This window comes from Medicago sativa, chromosome 2 (genome assembly GCF_051527215.1).
Source record: "Medicago sativa cultivar Bolivia chromosome 2, Bolivia_mono, whole genome shotgun sequence".
In the NCBI taxonomy this organism is placed as follows: domain Eukaryota; kingdom Viridiplantae; phylum Streptophyta; class Magnoliopsida; order Fabales; family Fabaceae; genus Medicago; species Medicago sativa.
Window position 1 is genome coordinate 4,216,298 of NC_140750.1, and position 19,395 is coordinate 4,235,692.

The 19,395-nt window shown below is 34.0% G+C and overlaps 1 protein-coding gene across 2 annotated transcripts; it reads right to left on the reverse strand.

The window, feature by feature from the left end:
* Nucleotides 1-13,812: 13,812 nt before the first annotated feature.
* LOC146943771 (G-type lectin S-receptor-like serine/threonine-protein kinase At1g11300) lies at nt 13,813-17,864 on the reverse strand. 2 transcript variants are annotated; one of them, XM_085742039.1, is made up of 8 exons: nt 17,409-17,864; nt 16,304-17,176; nt 16,070-16,183; nt 15,762-15,964; nt 15,470-15,680; nt 15,126-15,363; nt 14,883-15,030; nt 13,813-14,735 (listed from the first exon to the last, which is right to left on the reverse strand). In XM_085742039.1, the coding sequence occupies exons 1-8, from the start codon at nt 17,860-17,862 to the stop codon at nt 14,433-14,435; spliced, it is 2,544 nt and encodes an 847-aa protein (XP_085598165.1). In that variant the 5' UTR covers nt 17,863-17,864; the 3' UTR covers nt 13,813-14,432. The 2 variants fall into 2 exon arrangements, with proteins under 2 accessions (XP_085598165.1, XP_085598164.1); XM_085742038.1 differs by having other exon boundaries at nt 16,070-16,189.
* Between the last annotated feature and the right edge of the window lie 1,531 nt (nt 17,865-19,395).

Genomic DNA, 19,395 nt, shown 5'->3' on the forward strand with positions numbered 1-19,395 from the left:
ACACCTGTTGGGATGACCCAAAAAACAATAGATAATTTTTAACCACTAAATTTAATAACTTAATCACTTAACTGAATAATTTTAAAATGTCAAGGAAACTTCACGATTTAACGTAAACTAAATTTTTTTTTCCATTCTTTAAACCATTTTGTCATACCCCAATTTTGGACCAGTTAAGATCTTTTTAGTCGTATTTTAAAACGGCTCGAACTCTTTTTTTTTTCTTCTCTTTAACCATTTAAAATCTTTCTCAGTCGTTGTTTAATCATTCAAAGTATTTTATCTTGCAAGTACAATTTTGTCCGCGCTTTACCTAGTTGAAATCGCTTTATTTGTTTTTTCAGGCATTTTAAATTTTTACGCATTCTTTTAAAATATTTAAAGTATTTTATTCATTTCTTTTATAAATAAACCCTTTTAGGTAAATTCTTTTTTGTCCGTATGATTAAAACGTTTAAAAGGTTTTGTTCGTGTTTTAAAACACCGCGAGTTTTAGTCGTCTCAGTCGAAGTTTCGACAGCTTTAAATTTTATTACTTTTTTATCACTTTTATTTTATTTTACAATTCCATTTTATTTCATTTCAACCATTTATTCTTTTTATTTTTAATGTCATTTTTATTTTGTTTTTATCAATAACTTGTTTTTGTCTTAAGTCCATGTGTCCTTTGTTAATTGGTCCAGGAAGCATCTAATTCTTTTCTTTTTCTCCAAGTTTCTTTAAGGGTAGTCTTGTCTTTTGTCCATTCATCTTTCATAACCTAGTTTTTTGCTATAAGTAGTGGTGCCAATCATTGGCAAAAGGGGGGACTGACAGATACTAACTGCAGCCGCAGCCAACTTTCCCAAAACCCTAATTCCATCTTTCTTTCTAATTTTCTAGATCAAACACAAAGAATCATCAAAGAAACCTGAAGAACAACAAAAATGAGCAGAAATTTCCAAGTTCACTAACAATCAAAATCATCACGTAACCATTCTTTCTTTTTTCTTTCTTCAAGTTAAATTCATCTAACAACAAAACACATCCAAACCAAAAAATCAAAACCCTCACAAACTCTCTTTTCCAGATCGGTCCAACCACAACAATAATCAACCTATACCATTCAACATAGTACAAATCCAGCAATGAGCAAAACCCGCTTCAAAATTCATGAAACTGCAGAAACCTACACATAACTACCAATCTGAATCCAATCTGTTGCAGATCCGTTCAAAATCATAATCATCGTCGTGAATCCAGTGAAGAAGAGCAAATGCAGATCGAGTAAAAAGAAGAGACAACCAAACCGGATTCAAATCGTACAGCCGAAACGAGCAGCAAGCTTCAGCACATCAAATCAAGCCGTGAAGCAATCGGGAAGCAAACCGAACTCAACAAGACACAGCAGATCAAGTTTTTCCTCTTCTCAAAGAATCACCTCCAAGATCGCAATCGATCTATTTAGAGGTAACGTTCTTGTTCGCATCTTAGGTTGTGCATGATGTGTTTGTCTGTGTTTTACTTGAAAACATTTGAAAGAAGAAAAGTTTTGAAACCGAATTTTAAGATGCAGATCTAGGCTCGTATATCGCTTTTCGCGAAAATCTAAGGCTGGATCTATACTCTACTTGAAAAAGGATGTTCTAATCTTAAGAAAACTTTTGAATCCGGATATTTTGGTTCGTCCGACGCGGCAGCGCCGCCTTGTTGGGCCGGCGACCACCACGTCGGAATAATCAAGCTCATCGGAGAAGAAGGGAGTAGTTGCAGACTACTTCTCTCAAACGTTTTGAAAGTGGTTAGAGAGAGAAAGGATGAACAAAAATGAAAGAAAATGGGAATATTCCCTTTATATACTCTTGGCTGGATCGGTTCGGTTGAACCAGCCCGGTTCCTGAACCGACCCAGCCCTTTCCTCCTCAAACTGTCCTGATTCTCTCTACAGCCCAACTGTTGTTCTTGTTTTACCGCTTACTAATGAAACCCCCATACATGCTTCCTGCACCCCCTTCCTGCACATCTGCTTCATTTATTTTATAATAACTCTTACAATAAAAATCATGCACTCTTTTTTAATCATTTTTGTGGCTTTCTTCAAAGCATTTTAAAATACTTTAATCTCTGTTTTTTTATATATTTTTGCTTTAATGTTTCAAAAAGCTTTATTTCATGCATTTAAAATGTTTTTACTCCATAATATCCTTTGTTAATTTTGCTTTAATGATTCAATTTATACTTCATGCATTGCTTTAAAAACTTTTAACATCATGCATTCTATTTGGTGATTTATTCTAGTATATGATGCTTTTAAGTTTCTTGTTATTTGCTTTAATTTTAGTATAATCTCATGCATTTTTTTTATTATTCTTGCAATTTATTTATTTTCCAATATCTTAGTGTGTATTTTAGGCATTGATGTAATTTATTTTTGAGCAATTTTATTTCTTGCTTTAGAACGCCCTTAGGATGGTATGTAATAATGTAGTAATTGCATACACCGACACAAGCACCGACACTATCACTTTATTTATCGCTTTACGCTTGCTTTATTTTTTCGCATCGTTACGCTAGCTTTACCGTTAGTTTAGAAAAACCTTTTTATCTCAAAAATCAAATAAGCAAAAAGTCAAATATTTTCTCAATAAACCTTGGATCCAAATCCAAGTTGTTTTTCTTTTTATTTTCTTAATCAAATTCCTAAATGAATCTTAATTAAACTTAGACTAAATTTTTCAAATAAAATGAAACAACCTCACTTCTATTTTATTCTTCTATACCTTGAGGTCTCGCAACCCTTCTTAAAACCATTTTCAAAAACAAATTAAAATCAACCTAACCCACCAAAAATATCTTTAAGAGAGAACTACGGCGGTTTTGATCCCTTTTAAGGGTACGTAGGCAGAGGATTTATTCCTTCCAAATCGATCAAATAAAAACAACAAAAACTCATACTTCTTCTCCCTCCATTCTTTCACTTAGATTTTAAGCAACAAATTTTCAAATAAAAATAACCTAGCACAAGATAAAGTTAGAAAGAGGTTCCCACGGAGTACCGTGGACGATGCGGGTGCCTAACACCTTCCCCAATCGTAACCAACCCCCGGATCCAAAAAGGGTCTTAAATTCATCTTTTCCCTTCCCACGAATAAAGATTGAAAAGTCCAAACGATTGAAGGTTCAAAACCAATTAATGGATTGACACCCGAAAATCATGGTCTACACATTTCATGTTAGCAAAAGTTCAATCATGATTTCATTTCTTAGCACGATTTACATCATCATTCATTATTACCCTACGGTGTACTTCCTATATGCATATAATGATGACAATTTACATCATCGTTTAAAATTGAGTGATTTTAAAATAGGGGGTCAATTTTGTGAGTGAATAGGGGTATTATGATGAATGCTTTATGTTGATGCGGGGTTGTTCTCCGGTTACATCATTGGAGATGTTGAGTCTATTAGTATTTCTCACCCTCAGTTTGCTGACGACACTGTTATTATGGGAGAAAAGAGTTGGACAAATATCACAGCCTTGAAAACAAACCTCATTCTCTTTGAAGTCATATCGGAATTGAAAGTCGATTTTAATAAAACCTTTTAATATGGGTGAATGTGCCTGACTCGTGGTTGACAAAAGCATCGGTAGTTTTCAATTGTAAACTTAGTCATATTCCTTTTGTGTATCTTGGACTGCCAATAGGTGGCGATCACAATCGTCTCGATTTTTGGCAGCCGCTGGTTGATCGTAATAAAAAAGATTGTCGGGATGGAAAAGTACATATTTGTCCTTGGGTTTTCATTTCATTCTTCTTAAATGTCTTATCATCGATCTTGGACTATTGCTTTCCTTCTTCAAAGCTCGTTCAATTATAATCTCGTCTATTGAATCTATTTGAAAAAGTGTTTCTTTTCTGGGGGTGTGGGGGGTGAAGATTCTGGGAAAATTTCTTGGATTAAATAAGATTATATATGTTTGGATAAGGAGGATTAGAGAATTTAATATGGCCTTGTTATGAAAGTGTTATTAGAGAATGCAGGCAGAGCAGATGAGATTTTGATATAAGATGTTAGTAGCTATGTAGGGTGAAGGAGGGTGGTCGATCAGGATCTAGGTAGTTGAGGGATATCATTGCCAATCGTAGAGGTGTAAGATTGGGTGTCGGGAGTTGGTTTGATGAGAGTTTGGTGTGTGTGTGTGTGTGTGTGTGTGTGTGTGTGTGTGTGATGGGACCAAGTCATTATTTTGGTCGGATCAGTGGTTGGTTACAGGGAAGTGACGATAGTTGAGAAAGGGATGGCAATGGGTACCCATTGGGCAGGGTACCATAGTGCCCATCCCCATACCCGCGTTTTAAAAAAATCCCCATACCCGGGCCCATACCCTCGTGGGCAACAAGTTTGGTGCCCGTCCCCATACCCTATGGGTATCTAAGTGCCCGTACCCGCACCCATTACCCGCACTTTCACAACAAAAAGATAATAAATACCAAAAAATATCACAACATAATTAAAATATGATATGAAATCTTCTAAATCAACATATAAAATATTACGCATCATATTATTTGGCCAAATAAAAAGCATCTAAAATATAAAAAACAAGTGCATATTACAAAAAATATCAAAGACTTAGGATTAATTAACTAACTTTAATATAAATAAAATTATTCGCATGGTGTATATAATGTGTGGGCATGGGGCGGGGTGGGCACTAGAGTGCCCGTACCCGCACCCATACCCGTTCAAATTTGTGGGTAATTATCCGTGCCCAGGCCCATACCCAATAATGCGGGTATTTACCCGCCCATCGTGGGTATTTTTTGCGGGTACCCAATGGGCTTGGGTCCAATTGCCATCCCTAGTTCAGATGTATACATTAGGGTTGGGTGATGGTGAGGATGGTTCAAAGTGGCGGCGTAGGCTTTTAGCATGGAAGGAGCAAATTGGGGAGTGTGGTATGTTGACTAATATTTTCTTGGAGGATGGTGTCAAAGACAAATGGAACTGGAGTCTCGATCCAGGCATAGGGTACTACGTCTGAGGAACCTATCATTTGATGACTTTTATGGTGCAAAATGGTAGGTCGGAATACTATGACATGGCGTGGCATAAAGAAACACCTCTGAAGATCTTTTTAATTGCTTGACGGTTATTACTACAAAAGATAACTTGATTTATCATGGAATTATTCTACAAACTTTGTCTTTGTTCCAGTGGTTGTGGTCAGGTTAAAAGTATAGATCATTTGTTTGTGGGTTTTGCATTTTATGGTAGCCTTTAGGCTCATATTCCACAGTGGCTGGGCAATTAGCATACGTGGGGCACCAGTTTATAAAAGCGACGTGTGTATTATGAAGCTTGGGGTAACTTTTACTTAATATATATATATATATATATATATATATATATATATATATGGGGAATGCTACAATACACACACCTATTTTTATGAATGTGTATTTTAGCATTGTGCACATTTTTTGTTTAGACAAAAAACCCAATTGCTTCTTTTTGAAAACATGTAAAAGTGAAGGGCAATTCTGTAATCTGCATTTAATGTTAACTTTTTTATTATTTTTTAATTCTAGCTCTTCTTCCCAGATCCCTTAAATTTTTCCATCCCCTTCTCTCTTGCCGTTCTATTCTTGCAATTGTTCCTGGGGAGATGCCTCACAACCTTGTTCAATATTTTCCTAATATTTCCTTAATATTCCCTAATATTTTCCTGCAATTGTTCCTAAATTTCCCCCCTAATATTTTCGTTTACTATTTTTACCCCCTTCGAGACCTGTTGTTGCTCTTGAGATATGTTGTTTCCACTCAAACTGAGAAGTGATTACAAGCATGAGCAGAAGAAAAACAAGCAAAGAAAAACTACGATGGCAATATAATTTCCTTCCCATTATAATCTGAAATTGAACAATAGAGATTGGAGAGAAAAACTCAAATTCATCATTGGTAACTCTCCTCATTCAAATTAGCAGTAAACTAAAGAAAAAAAAAGTATAGAATTGTTGACCGTCAATTACAAATCTCCGACGGCAATGATTTTAAGATTCCGACCCAGTTACCATACCAGCTTGCACTGCACCTTCCATGGTAAGCGCGTAAAGTAGATTTGGGAAGAAGAGCTAGAATTAAAAAATAATAAAAAAGTTAACATTAAATGCAGATTACAGAATTGCCCTTCACTTTTACATGTTTTCAAAAAGAAGCAATTGGGTTTTTTGTCTAAACAAAAAATGTGCACAATGCTAAAATACACATTCATAAAAATAGGTGTGTGTATTGTAGCATTCCCCTATATGTATATATATATATATATATATAGGGTTATGATAGAAGACACCTTTTGTGAAGGTGTCTTTTATCAAGTTACTCTATGAGCTTTTGCGAAAAGACACCAACTTACTTTTATGAAGGTGTCTTTTAGCAAAGTTATAACTAAAAAGTGAAAATCACACCTTAAGGTGTTGCTTGATAAAAGACACCACCAAAGGGTGTCTTGTAACATAACCCATATATATATATATATATATATATATATATATGGGTTATGATAGAAGACACCTTTTATGAAGGTGTCTTTTATCAAGTTACTCTATGAGCATTTGTTAAAAGACGCCAACTACTTTTTATGAAGGTGTCTTTTATCAAAGTTATAACTAAAAAGTGAAAATCACACCTTGAGGTGTGACTTGATAAAAGACACCACCAAAGGGTGGCTTGTAACATAACCCTATATATATATATATATATATATATATATGTGTGTGTGTGTGTGTGTGTGTGTGTGTGTGTGTGAGAGCCATATTTAAGAAACTGACGTGTGGCAAAAACCATTGGAGTTGATTTGTATTGAATTTTCTCAAATTTGAAGTCAAAAATCAACTTTGGTGATAGTGAATTTCTTAGCAGCTGAATTTTCAAGGTATCATTCAAACATATTCCCTCTGAAATGTAAGTAAAAATATTTAAAACGTCAATGATATTTAGTCTAAAATTTGTCTTCTAAAATCGCTTTTAAATATTACTTTTTGAATTTACTGTGAATATAATTGTTGTTAAATATATAGAAGGATTAATTACAATTTTGGCTTTTCGTTCTATTTTCATTTAGTCATAAAATTGGTCTTCTATTTTAAAATCATTCATTGTTAATTCCTCTTTCAGATTTTTAAACTTTTTTTTTTGAGAGAACAGATTTTTAAACTTAAAAATGTCGATATATCATATTCAAATTAAAGTTTTTAGAGAGTTTTATGATAGTTTTAAGGTTGGTGATAATTTTACTGATCAGGTTTCATGTTGTAAAGTTTTTGTGTTGTTTCACGCTTGTAACATATCGTGGCCGTCGATTTAAGATCAGACGGTTCAAATTTCAAACTCAGTTCATATGATAAAACAATCTCAAACATTCAATTAATCGGATGGCTGCCAGTTGTAACTGCGTCACGCAAATGCAATTACAACTGGAAATCCAAAACGTAATTTTACATATCATACGACACATCATTTAAAATATTTCACATCACATTTCTGAGTACAAAAACCTTTCAAACATTGGGTGTAAAATTTTGTTTATTCATTTTCATCCACGGTTTTTGGCTCAAAACCATTCAAACATATTAGCGGAGTTTACATATCATAGCTTTCATTAGGACCACAAAAACCATAAACATCGCAATCATATTCTGCTGAATAGCTTCTTTCTCAACTTGATACCTATTGATGCATGCAGTGACCACCAACTTGCCTTCAAAATTCACCACAATGGTTCCAAAAAATAAAAAATATTATTGTTGTTTTGACAATTTTTGTTGTTAACTAAGCTTCCTTTGTAGTTGCTTAAGTTTTCACTTTATTTGCCCCTGCATATTATTTTATCTATTTGTAGTGTAGTATCTTTAAGCAAAACAAGATTTCCTTTATTTTTTTCCTTCAAAAAAAAAAGATTTCCTTTATTTTGAAATTGAAGAGTGACATTAGAATTTGAGGATTCCAAGTTACTTGTGATTTGAGACATTTGATGACCATATAACATGTTTCCTTGGATAATGTGTCCCACCACATGTTTGGATTCTTTCACGACTACACAATATTATTTGACTTAATTTGTAGTTGGAAATTTTGAACAGATCCAACCACGTCATTTTTTCACAACTATTTATCTTTTGACATAATTTAGATTATGCAGTTCTTATACTTGTTTAAATAAAAAATAAAAGAATAGTCTCTCTTTGTGAAAAGGAAAGGAATAGCGAAAACAAGGACAAAACTTAGATACAATTTTTTAAGTGTTTTTGGTATGGTTCTTACCAACTGCAGTCAAAGTGCCTAAAAAATTACACCTAAAGAATTGTACTTAAATTTTTTCCCAAAAACAATACCAACTGCAGCTAATTAATTTTGTCCTTTTTCTTTTTCTTTACTCTCTCTTTGAGTTTAAATTTTTCTTAAAAAAACTAATAAACAAATTTTTTTTAACTGCAGCTAATTAATTTTGTCCTTTTTCTTTTTCTTTACTCTCTCTTTGAGTTTAAATTTTTCTTAAAAAAACTAATAAACAATTTCTTTTATAAAATTAGTCATTTTTAAAAGTTTTAGCCATTTTTAATACATTTTTTGTGTGATGTTAAGGATGTTTGTGAAGGAAGCAAATTGTGTGTGTGTATATTGAAGAAAAAAACATTTTTTAAATATTTAGAATATTGACTACACACATTCCAAAACATAATTATTATATGTGATTCCCTAACTAGTATCCTTTCTTTTTCTTTTCCTTTTTATACAATACTTCAATTAACAATCAATAAGAGTTGGATATTGCTTTGAAAACCGCTCTTGTCAAGAACTTCAAATGGTGAAGAAGGCTTCTGGAAATGCTCGACCTTGTAGGAGAGGGTGTATCGTCAAACACTCTGACACGTTTGAGTTAATAGAAAATTGCTCTTCTCCCTTTAAAATTGCACATTCCCTTAACTCAGTTAGAGTTAACTCTCGTTCAGCATTTTCCAGTTATAGATAACTCCAACTGACACTTTTAAGATCGGTTGAACCTAGGGCCGACCTTAGGCATATATAGGCCGAGGGTGCGACAGCCTAGAGGCCAGGTCTGTAGGAGGCCCTAAATTTTTTTATACAGGGTGTATAAAGCAAAGCTAAGGTTATAGATAGGGTGTATATAAAAAATCATATTAGAGGGCCTAAATCAAAATCCTTATCTATGCCCAACTCTTAATAACAGTAAAAGAAAAAAAAAACTTGAAAATTGCTTTTTTGACAAAGAATTCTTCCAATTGACACAAGTAAATGACCTTAATGCCCCTGGCGGTAGTTAACAACCGCTAGAAGATCCGCCGGCCATTAACTGCCGCTGGGACCCAGCGGTTGTTAACTACCACTGCTGTCTTTCCCCCCAAAACCAGCAAACCCCTACCTCACCTATTCATTCATCACCTTTCTCATTCCAAAACCATACCCAAAAAAAACCTCATTTCAAAATTTTTGTGTCAAAATCATGCCTCCAAATCATTGCTAATTGATTGCTACAACATGCATCAAAGAACAGGTATTACAACGTTAAAATCCATTACATTTGATTGATTTTTCTGGTTTTTTTTTGTACTGTCACGCGTTGTAGCGGCAGTTAATTACCGCTGGGAGTGAGCGGCTGTTAACTGCCGCTGGAGACTTAGAAAATTTTCAAAATTTTCTAAGTGGCAGTAGCTACTGCCATTTCTTTTTTTTCCACAATTTTTTTTCTTTTGTTTTTTTGGTTTGTTTATGTTATTATATGATATTAGATACATGTTTATTAATTAGTTTAGTAATTGTATGTTGTTTATTTATAGATAATGATGAGAATGCGGGTGATGATCCGGGTGATCGAAAACCTAGAGTTGTCGATTCCATTAAGGTTGAAGCTCCCATTAAGGTCGAAGCTTCCGTTAAATTTAAGGCTTCAAGCGTCAATTCCGATGTGTGGAAACTTCGTGACAACGAAGTGGACACGGCTCATTTCTTTTCAACCCAAGACACATGGAAAGATAAAAACGAATTGCTCGGTTGGGTCCGTCGACAAGCAAATAGGGCTGGATTTACGGTTATCATTAGAAGATCTTGTGAAGGAAGAAATGCTATGTTGGAGTTGGTTTGTGAACGGAGCGGCGAGCACAAAGTACCGAAGACAAAAGTGAAGCATGAAGGAAAGGGATCAAGAAAATGTGGGTGTTTGTTCAAGGTGCGTGGATATGTCGTTAGGGAAGACAATGCTTGGAAATTGGCTATTCTTAATGGCGTTCACAACCATGAGATGGTGCCGTATGTAGCAGGGCACCTTCTTACCGGAAGATTAACGGAGGACGACAAGAAGATTGTACATGACTTGACCCATTCTTCGGTGAAACCAAAAAATATTTTGACAAATTTGAAGAAGAAAAGGAAAGAGTCCATGACAAATATCAAGCAAGTCTACAATGAACGTCATAAATTCAAAAAGGCAAAAAGGGGTGACTTGACGGAGATGCAATATCTAATCACCGGAGTGGAGAAATCACAGGAGCGAAGAAGCGGCAACATGGGAGGATGAATTCTTGGATCAACACGATCGTTTCCGAACACTCATGGACATTGAGCTCAAAGAGAGACCGGTTCCACCAAAAAAGCCAACAAATGAAGACAATCCAATTATGTTTGATGACACTCCGGTTAAAGAAAACACCGAATTTGAAGATGTTCTGGAACATTTAGATGATTCGCTTTTATTAGATGAAATGTGACACTTTTTGGTCGGTGTTAATCCGTTTTTTGGTTGATACGCGCCGACGTATTTTTTTGGATATATAATGTAATGACCAATTTTTTGGGTGATATAATATAACTAACCTTCAACTATTTATATGTATATCAATATATTTGAGTTTCACATTTATTAGTAATTAATGTACATTACGTGTAATGTTTTGCATAATGTTGAAAATTTGATGAATTTCAAACAATTGTTAAACGTTAACGCATTATCAGTTTGGTGTAATGTAACCGAATAATTGATAAACTATGAAATGTTGATGTTTATGATTGCTGGATGTTGTTGTTTCGGTTTGATTTCCTCCGGAATTGCCGTTTGAAATTACAGGTAAAACAGGACACATTTCCTGGAAAAAAAACCAAGTGCAGAGTGCACTGGTTCTGTAACTGGTGTGAACGGAAGTTAACTGTTGCTGGAAGCCAGCGGTTGTTAACTGCCGGCGCATTTACCAGCGGTAGTTAACTACCGCCAGGGGCATTAAGGTCATTTACTTGTGTCAATTGGAAGTATTCTTTGTCAAAAAAGCAATTTTCAAAAAACATTAGTGAATGCATCAATTAGCAGTTGTTAGGAAACAAACAATTTAAGGTTATTTATCACTCATAATGCCATAATTATATGACTATTACATTTCCCACCCTATGATATTCTCACGTGCCCTGCAAAAAGACCAAAACACCCTTGTTTTATATTATATAATTCAAACCAGATTGTTAGCTCATTTCGGAAGATAAAATCCGAATTATTTTGAACTGTAATTTTTGTGTTTTCTTTAATGTCAAAGGTCTCTGTTGACCGTCGTATAATCACCGCATAAACTGCAAAGCAATTGCAGAGATTATATGAATAGTCAACAATGATCATGACACCATAAACACTCCTAAAAAAACTAAAAAATGTTGAAGAGAAAGTAAGAAAAGAGGTGAAGTGAAGAATGAAAGAATTTTTTGAAGATGCAAGCCCCTAAAACAAGTCCTAAATCATAACTACATTCAAATAAATTGTGTTCCACCGTCCAACCGTCCAAAAATGCATTAAACACTCCACTAACCGTACAAACCTTTGGTGAAACGCCACCGTCCAAAAAAAACTGAGGGTTATCGAATTATATAATCTGAAACTAACAAAAAAAATCGGATTATATAATCCAAACTGCCCCAGACTGTGTTTTTGGAGGGTTTTCATGGATGATGATATAGAAAAAAAATTAAAAAAGGCATAAAAAAAATAAGTAAACAGCTTAAAGCAGCATAAACAACATAATATTCCAGGATGATGTTCGAAGAGGTGCTTTTGAACTTGATCCTGCAAGCCTGCCAACTGACATATTTCGATCGGCAAAGTTCATAAGAACCTCTTCGGGATTAGATATGCAACTAGATCAAGTTCAGAACTTCATCATGTTTTGTACCCATCTATCTATATACTTTTGACAGCATGCTGAAGATCTTCATCATGCAAGCAAATATAGAGCTATCTATTTCAACCGCATGAGAAAGATCATCGACACAATGACAAAAATTTACATGGTTTCTTTGGTGTGTGTGTGTGTGTGTGTGTGTTGCTGGTAATTAAAACATAAACACTTATTTATAGAGGTATCTGGATGTTGTGGACTGCAGAAACTGTCGGTGGAATGTGGATCATACAAAAGAATCTTATGCTGAATGAATTTGGATTATATAATCTGAATTGTACTTACACCCTATAAAATTGAGTTTAATGAATGATCTTCAAATTTTAGCGTTTAAATGAGCATCTTTGACGTAAAGTAAAACATAATGAAAATTTAAATTATACACACACACACACACACACACACACACATGCATACATACATACATACATACATACATACATACATACATACATACATACATACATACATATAGAGTTAGGATCCGTTGACACCAGACATCTTTAAGGGAAAGAATACACACACAATAGAAAAATATGAGCCATTGATTAAATAAAATAAAATAAACGGTTGAGATTTGGTGTCAATATATATATATATATATATATATATATATATATATTATTTAAAACATAATAAAACAACTTAATTCAACAACATATAACTAACACGTAATAAAAACAACATAACACACGTAATAAAAACAACATAAAACACGTGATAAAAACAACATAAAACACGTAATTAAATAAAACATAGCACATCATCACGGATCAACTAAATTAATGTCTTTATATGGTGCGTTGAGGAGTGCCCTGGTCTCTTCGTGGTTTCTGGGCCGGATCAAACTTTTCTGAATTTGTTCAACAAATCTGACCAACGAAGCGTCCAACTCGATCGGCCCTCTAGTACTGACCAAAAATCAAGAACATGGTTCTCACGTCGTCGTTCATGAGCTTCATTCGGCTGAACCGCACACTCCTGGTTGAGTCGTTCGGACGTCGATACTCAACATCATCCACCCTATATGTGTCTCTGTAGTTGAATTGGCGTTTGATTTGATCCAGCTGACCCTTCAATCCGGAGATGGTGACATCAGTGCGAATCCTGGACAGATGGGATGGTTTCCCCCGGTGAATTTCTTAGCATCTGAATATTCAGACATGTTCTCTCTGGAGAACTGTATGTAATTTCCAAAACCTATATGTAATATCTTAGTATATTCTCTTTTTTTTTTAGAGGATTTTAATATATTTTTAGTTTTGCTCCAAAAAAAAAAAAGTAAAAACAAATTGTTTCAATTGTTTTTTAAGAAAAAACTTGAATAAACTCATACTTTTGTAGACGTGCCGTGGAAGCCGGCTTAACAACAATCAACAATAATATTGGGACCGATAACAGAATCACATCATTTCAAATATGGCAAACTTACAAAAGACATAAAAAATATGTCAAAATTTAAAAAAAAAAAAAAAAAAAAAGAACAAATAATAATAATAACAATTAGAAAAATGGAAAGACAATCTGAGATTGTCTTGCGTGTGGCATGTGTGTTTACATTTCTACATAACAATAAACCCTTTCGGAACTGTTAAAATATCCAACAAAAACATCTCATATATTTGATGATAATGAAAAAATGTACAAGGGAAGGTGTTTATACCTCTAGAGCTAGCTAACTAACTTTTGAACTTCTCTAACTAACTCCAATTTGATATGCTGACTAAGCATAATAGAATTGGATTAGATGAAAGCTAAGCTACCCTAATATACACAACATACTAACCATATACCTACAGCTAGACTACTTCAAATACCGATGCAAGCAATCTCTGATTATCATCTTGTTTTGCATCGGTGGATCGATCCAGCTTGATCATGTGAATCATTTAACAATCAATACATCTAACTCAATATCCCCTGAAGATTTCTCAATCTTAAGATCTGTTGGCACAGACTGATACAAAACTGCAGTTTGAGCAGTGAACCTAACATGCATCATAGTCACATTCTTATTTGACGGAAAGATTGGTTGAACCACATTTCTTATTTGACGGCTAGATGTAGCATGCTTTTGGAAAAATGATGTATTATGCTCCATCAATTTTATGATGGACAACATTTGTCCATGACAGTTGTACAACTTAATATTTTTACTATATAGAGGTATATATCATTAAATTCTTGAGACTCATGCTTCATTCCATCAAATGTATTCTATCTGCCTTGCAAGCTTGTGACAGTGACACTGTTATTCGAGTCGTGATTTTGTTGAGCTGAATCTGCTCTATGCTCAGTCTGTCTTAGAAGGAATGCAGGTTGAGATGGAGGAGGAAGTTTAACAATCTCACTATTAAGCATTGAAACAACTGTGGCCATGGTAGGTCTCTCCTTTGCAATTTCTTGCACACACAGAAGTCCAATATGTATGCTTCTCAAAATGTTACTCACATAATCAGGATTACATATTTCTTGATCAATCAAAGCTACAACCTCATCTTCATTCCATAGTTTCCATGTCTTGAAAAAACCAAAAAATAAAAAATAAAAAAATAAAGACTAATATAGATTTATATAAATTTGAAAAAATAAATCATTATTATTATTATTACAACAGAAAATAGTGCTGTCCTATGAATCTATGGGCGAAATTTTAAAAACACTTACATATCCTAAAAGAGTGAGTGCTTGATGATTATAGAAACTTGTGTTTTTCCTACCACTTATTATCTCCAAGAGCAAAACCCCAAAACTAAATACATCTGATTTCTCTGAAAACAACCCTTCCATTGCATATTCTGGAGACATGTATCCACTGCATTTAAATTTCATTTATCAAAATAAATATATATTATGGCTTTTTAATTGCAATATTATAAGGTTGTATGTATAAAGATAAAACATGCTTACTATGTTCCTACAATCCTTCTTGTATTTCCCTCGTTTTCGCTACCTCCGAAGATTCTAGCCATGCCAAAGTCGGATATTTTTGGATTCAGTTCTTCATCCAACAAAATATTACTCGGTTTTAGGTCTCTATGTATTATTCTTAATCTCGAATCTCTATGAAGATAAAGCAGTCCGCGAGAGATTCCCTCAATTATGTATAAGCGTTTTTGCCAATCTAAAATCTTCTTTTTTATTGGATCTGTAGAGACATTGGTAAGTAACTAAGTAATCATAACTAGCAAAATGCAACTTCTTTTTTTGGTATTAAAATCACTTCAAGATAGCACAAGTTAAGATGTGCTAACCAAATAGATAGAAATCTAAACTGTTATTAGGCATGTACTCATAGATCAACATCTTTTCTTCCCCTTCGATGCAACAGCCCAAAAGTCTAACAAGATTGCGATGTTGAAGCTTGGAAATCACAATTACTTCATTCATAAATTCTTCTAGTCCCTGTCCTGAAGCCTTTGATAGTCTTTTCACTGCTATTTCCAGTCCATCTTCTAATTCTCCCTGATATATTTTTCAGGAAATATGAGAACGTATAATACAAAATATTAATCAAAGATAAAAACTTCACATGACTAAGTTTACCTTGTACACTGAACCAAAACCACCTTGGCCAATCTTATTAGCTGAATCGAAATTATTTGTTGCAGTTGAAATTTTCTGAAACTCAAATAAAGGAAGGTCCTCTATTTTGACTTGTTTCACATTTCCAGTAAGACTTGCATTACGGTTTTCTTGATGGATTTGCCTTTTGTTAAACACCAACATCTGTTCTATTTTCCTTCTTCCTGATTTCAATAATAATCCCAAATACATAATCAAAAGAATAAATAAATAAATAAACAGAAACACAAACTTTTTTTTTATTATTATAAAAGCTGCAGGAGAGGTACCTGAATATTTAGAAGTCCATGACCATAAGAAATACGTAGCAGTAGCAAAAATAATTGCTCCCACTACCACTGTTGATATGATGATTTTTGTAACATTTCTCTTCCCATCTCTATCTGTAGCTGTTAACATAATTTAGATCACAATATTGTAATTTGACTAGAACTATATTTCTACAATAATTAATAAATTCGCCACACACACACAAAAAATAGCTGTGAACTATGAATACTCACGAAGATCTGAATACGCTTGGCGTATGTAAAGATCAATGCCTCCACTTGAAAACCTGACTGTGTCGATTAAATTACCACTCCAAGTTAAGCAACGAATTCCATTATCAAATGCATAAGCAGTGCAATTACAATTATTCAAGCACTGAGTTCTACAATCATCAACAAAAATATATGATTGTTGTACAAAATCTGGTATTTTTGTCATCTCTAGTTTCACAAAACCATCTCCTTTGCCGCCTAATTCACTTCCATTGTATTTCACCCTGTCACACTGCAGTGATGCCTTTCTCACACACCCACTTATCCAATTTTGTCTATTCCATTCATCCACATTTCGCGGCTCAAAACCTTTCAAACATGTGCATATTGGTGAGTTCGTCAGATCACAGCTTCCATTAGGACCACAAAAACCATAAATATCACATTCATTTTCTTGAGCAATGGTCGTCCCAACTTGATGCCGATTCATCCATGAAGTGTAAATCAGCTTGCCTTCAGAATTCACCGTAGCAATTGCAAAGAAAGAACTATTCAGCAGTGTATACGTAGTCTCAACAAGACTTCCATTATCTTTCCTTGAAATGCTGAATCCATTCAGATATGCAGAAATGTACAACAAACGGCTTGGTAATCCAATAAAAACTTGACCATTAAATGGACCTGAGCGCCAGTAAGGTTTTGTTTGGTTCCATACAAAAATTTCAGGAGTGTTGAGACGCTCAAGGCTAAAAGAGAAGTTTCCAATAGCTGGATCCGAAGGAGTTTTCCAAGAAGTGAGTTTTACTTTTTCCCCTGTTCTTTGGTTTGTGCTAATGCTCATATTTGGGAGGAATGCATCAGATGGATGTTTGAAACTCTCCCATATTATATTGCCTGTTATTAGAGATATAGTAATTAGTTAATAGTTAATTAATTGTTTAACTGATTATTAAGTTTAACAACAAATTCTCTATATAAATACGCATTTTCATTAAACAATATGAGTTCTATTTTACTTTCTACATGAATCTCTTATTAATGACTTCCATATAAAAGTATAATACTTGTAAGTTAACTAGTAATAAGAAACTATAAATTAACTACTAACTAATCATATTTCTAATACCTGTAGTGTCTTCCTGCAAGACGAGGTTTCCAGTATTTTGAAGCTGAGCAGTGACATTAGAATTTGAGGATGCCAAATTACTTGAGACATTTGATGACCATATAACATGTTTTTGTCCATTCAGTACTACAAGGTTTGTGTTGTCATCAGACATGGTGATAACCCCAGAAGAATCTTGCAGTGGCTTTTCTCTATTGGCTACCCAGATGATGTTGGATTGATTGAGATACCAGATTCCTATGTAGCGATTTGTTGTGTTCACGGGGCTGAAGAATCCAAGCTTGAATGCATCGTCATTTGAGCTTATAGTTTCAGAATCTTTGATGAATTGAGAGGATGTAATTGTGTACATAGAAGCACTACCAATTTTGATCATCGTGTAAAGAGTTGAAATAAAGAGTAAAATATGTAACATGTTTACTCGCACAAGGAGTCCCAACATGTTTAGATTCATTCACTATATGTTTCATGGTCCGGTTATTATATGCACATAGGACTAGGGAGGACACTATAGTTGAGTATTACGTTTTCCTTTGACTTTTCTTATCAGAAGTTGGAATAGAACCTGCTACATCATTTTTTCCACACCTAATTTTCCTTTTCTTTTGGACTAATTCTTATTTAAGTAAAAATTATAATTCTAAAAAAGAACTAGAAAAAATAATAAATAACTTGAATAGTTTTAAAATGTCGAGGAAACTTCACGATTTAGCGTAAACTGAATTTTTCCATTCTTTAAACCATTTCATATTAGCAAAAGCTCAATCATGATTTCATTTCTGAGCACGATTTACATCATCATTTTTTATTATCCTACGGTGTACTTCATATATGCATATATATAATGATGACGATTTACATGATCATTTAAAACCGAGTAATTTTAGCATAGGGGTCAATTTTGTGAGTGAGCAGCGTATCATGATGAATGCTTATGTTGAGGCGGGTGCAGATCCTCTCCATTTGTGGAGAAAATGGCAATCTCAATTTCCATTCTTAAGAACATGACACGTGGATAAGTAAGATATCAATGGCTCATATTTATTTCTTAAATTTTTATCAATTAAAAAATAATAGGCTTAAACGCACTTTTTACCCTCTAATTTTGCAAAAGTTGCAATTTTGGCCCTCTATTAAAAAAAATGCCAAAAGTGACCCCCCATATTTAGTCTCCTTTGCAAAAGATCAATTTTAACATGGTCAACCCTAGGTGTCACGCCACATAACTTAAAAAGTTGCCAGCTGTGTATTTTTTAAATTATAAAAAAACGAAAATCCATTCGTGTAATTAGAGAATAAAAAAAATGAAAAATGGAAGGAAAATATGGTGAGGCACGTGAGGCATCTTCTTCTTCCCTTCATTCTTCATCAATCTCCTTCTTCATCCTCTTAACCCAACAATTTCCAATTCTCTTTTTAGAAATTAATTAATACAAAGAACAAATTAAAATTAAAAATATTATGAATATTGCAACTGTACAACACCAACACCACCAGCACCAACTTCGAATTCGCTTCCAGATCTCAATGATTCCAATTCAGATTCACAAGTTTCAATCATTGTTCTGGTTGTTCCTTGCGTTTCTGAATTTTATTTTTCCTTTTAAAATCTTCATAAACTTAGACCAACCCAGATCCACAAATTTGGGGTGGGATTTCTGCAAAATTTTACCAAAATCGAACTGTCGCTGCCTTATCATTCACCTTAACCCTAATTATTCACCTTTACCTTCTCTCTGTGATCTTTCACTCATTTCAGTTATAGATGTTATAAACAGTAACCTTTTTCTTTATCAAACTCCTCAAAACCTTCGTGAGTTGAATCATGTGTACAACGATGGTGGTAGTAGGGGTAGTAGCAGAAGTAACAATGAAGTTATGTTGTTAAAATCTGAACCTTTATCTTTCTCTTTACCATCAAACAAAAACAACCAGAATCAGATGAGTGTTCATCACCCTTAGAAGGTGCTAATCTTCAATGTTATGG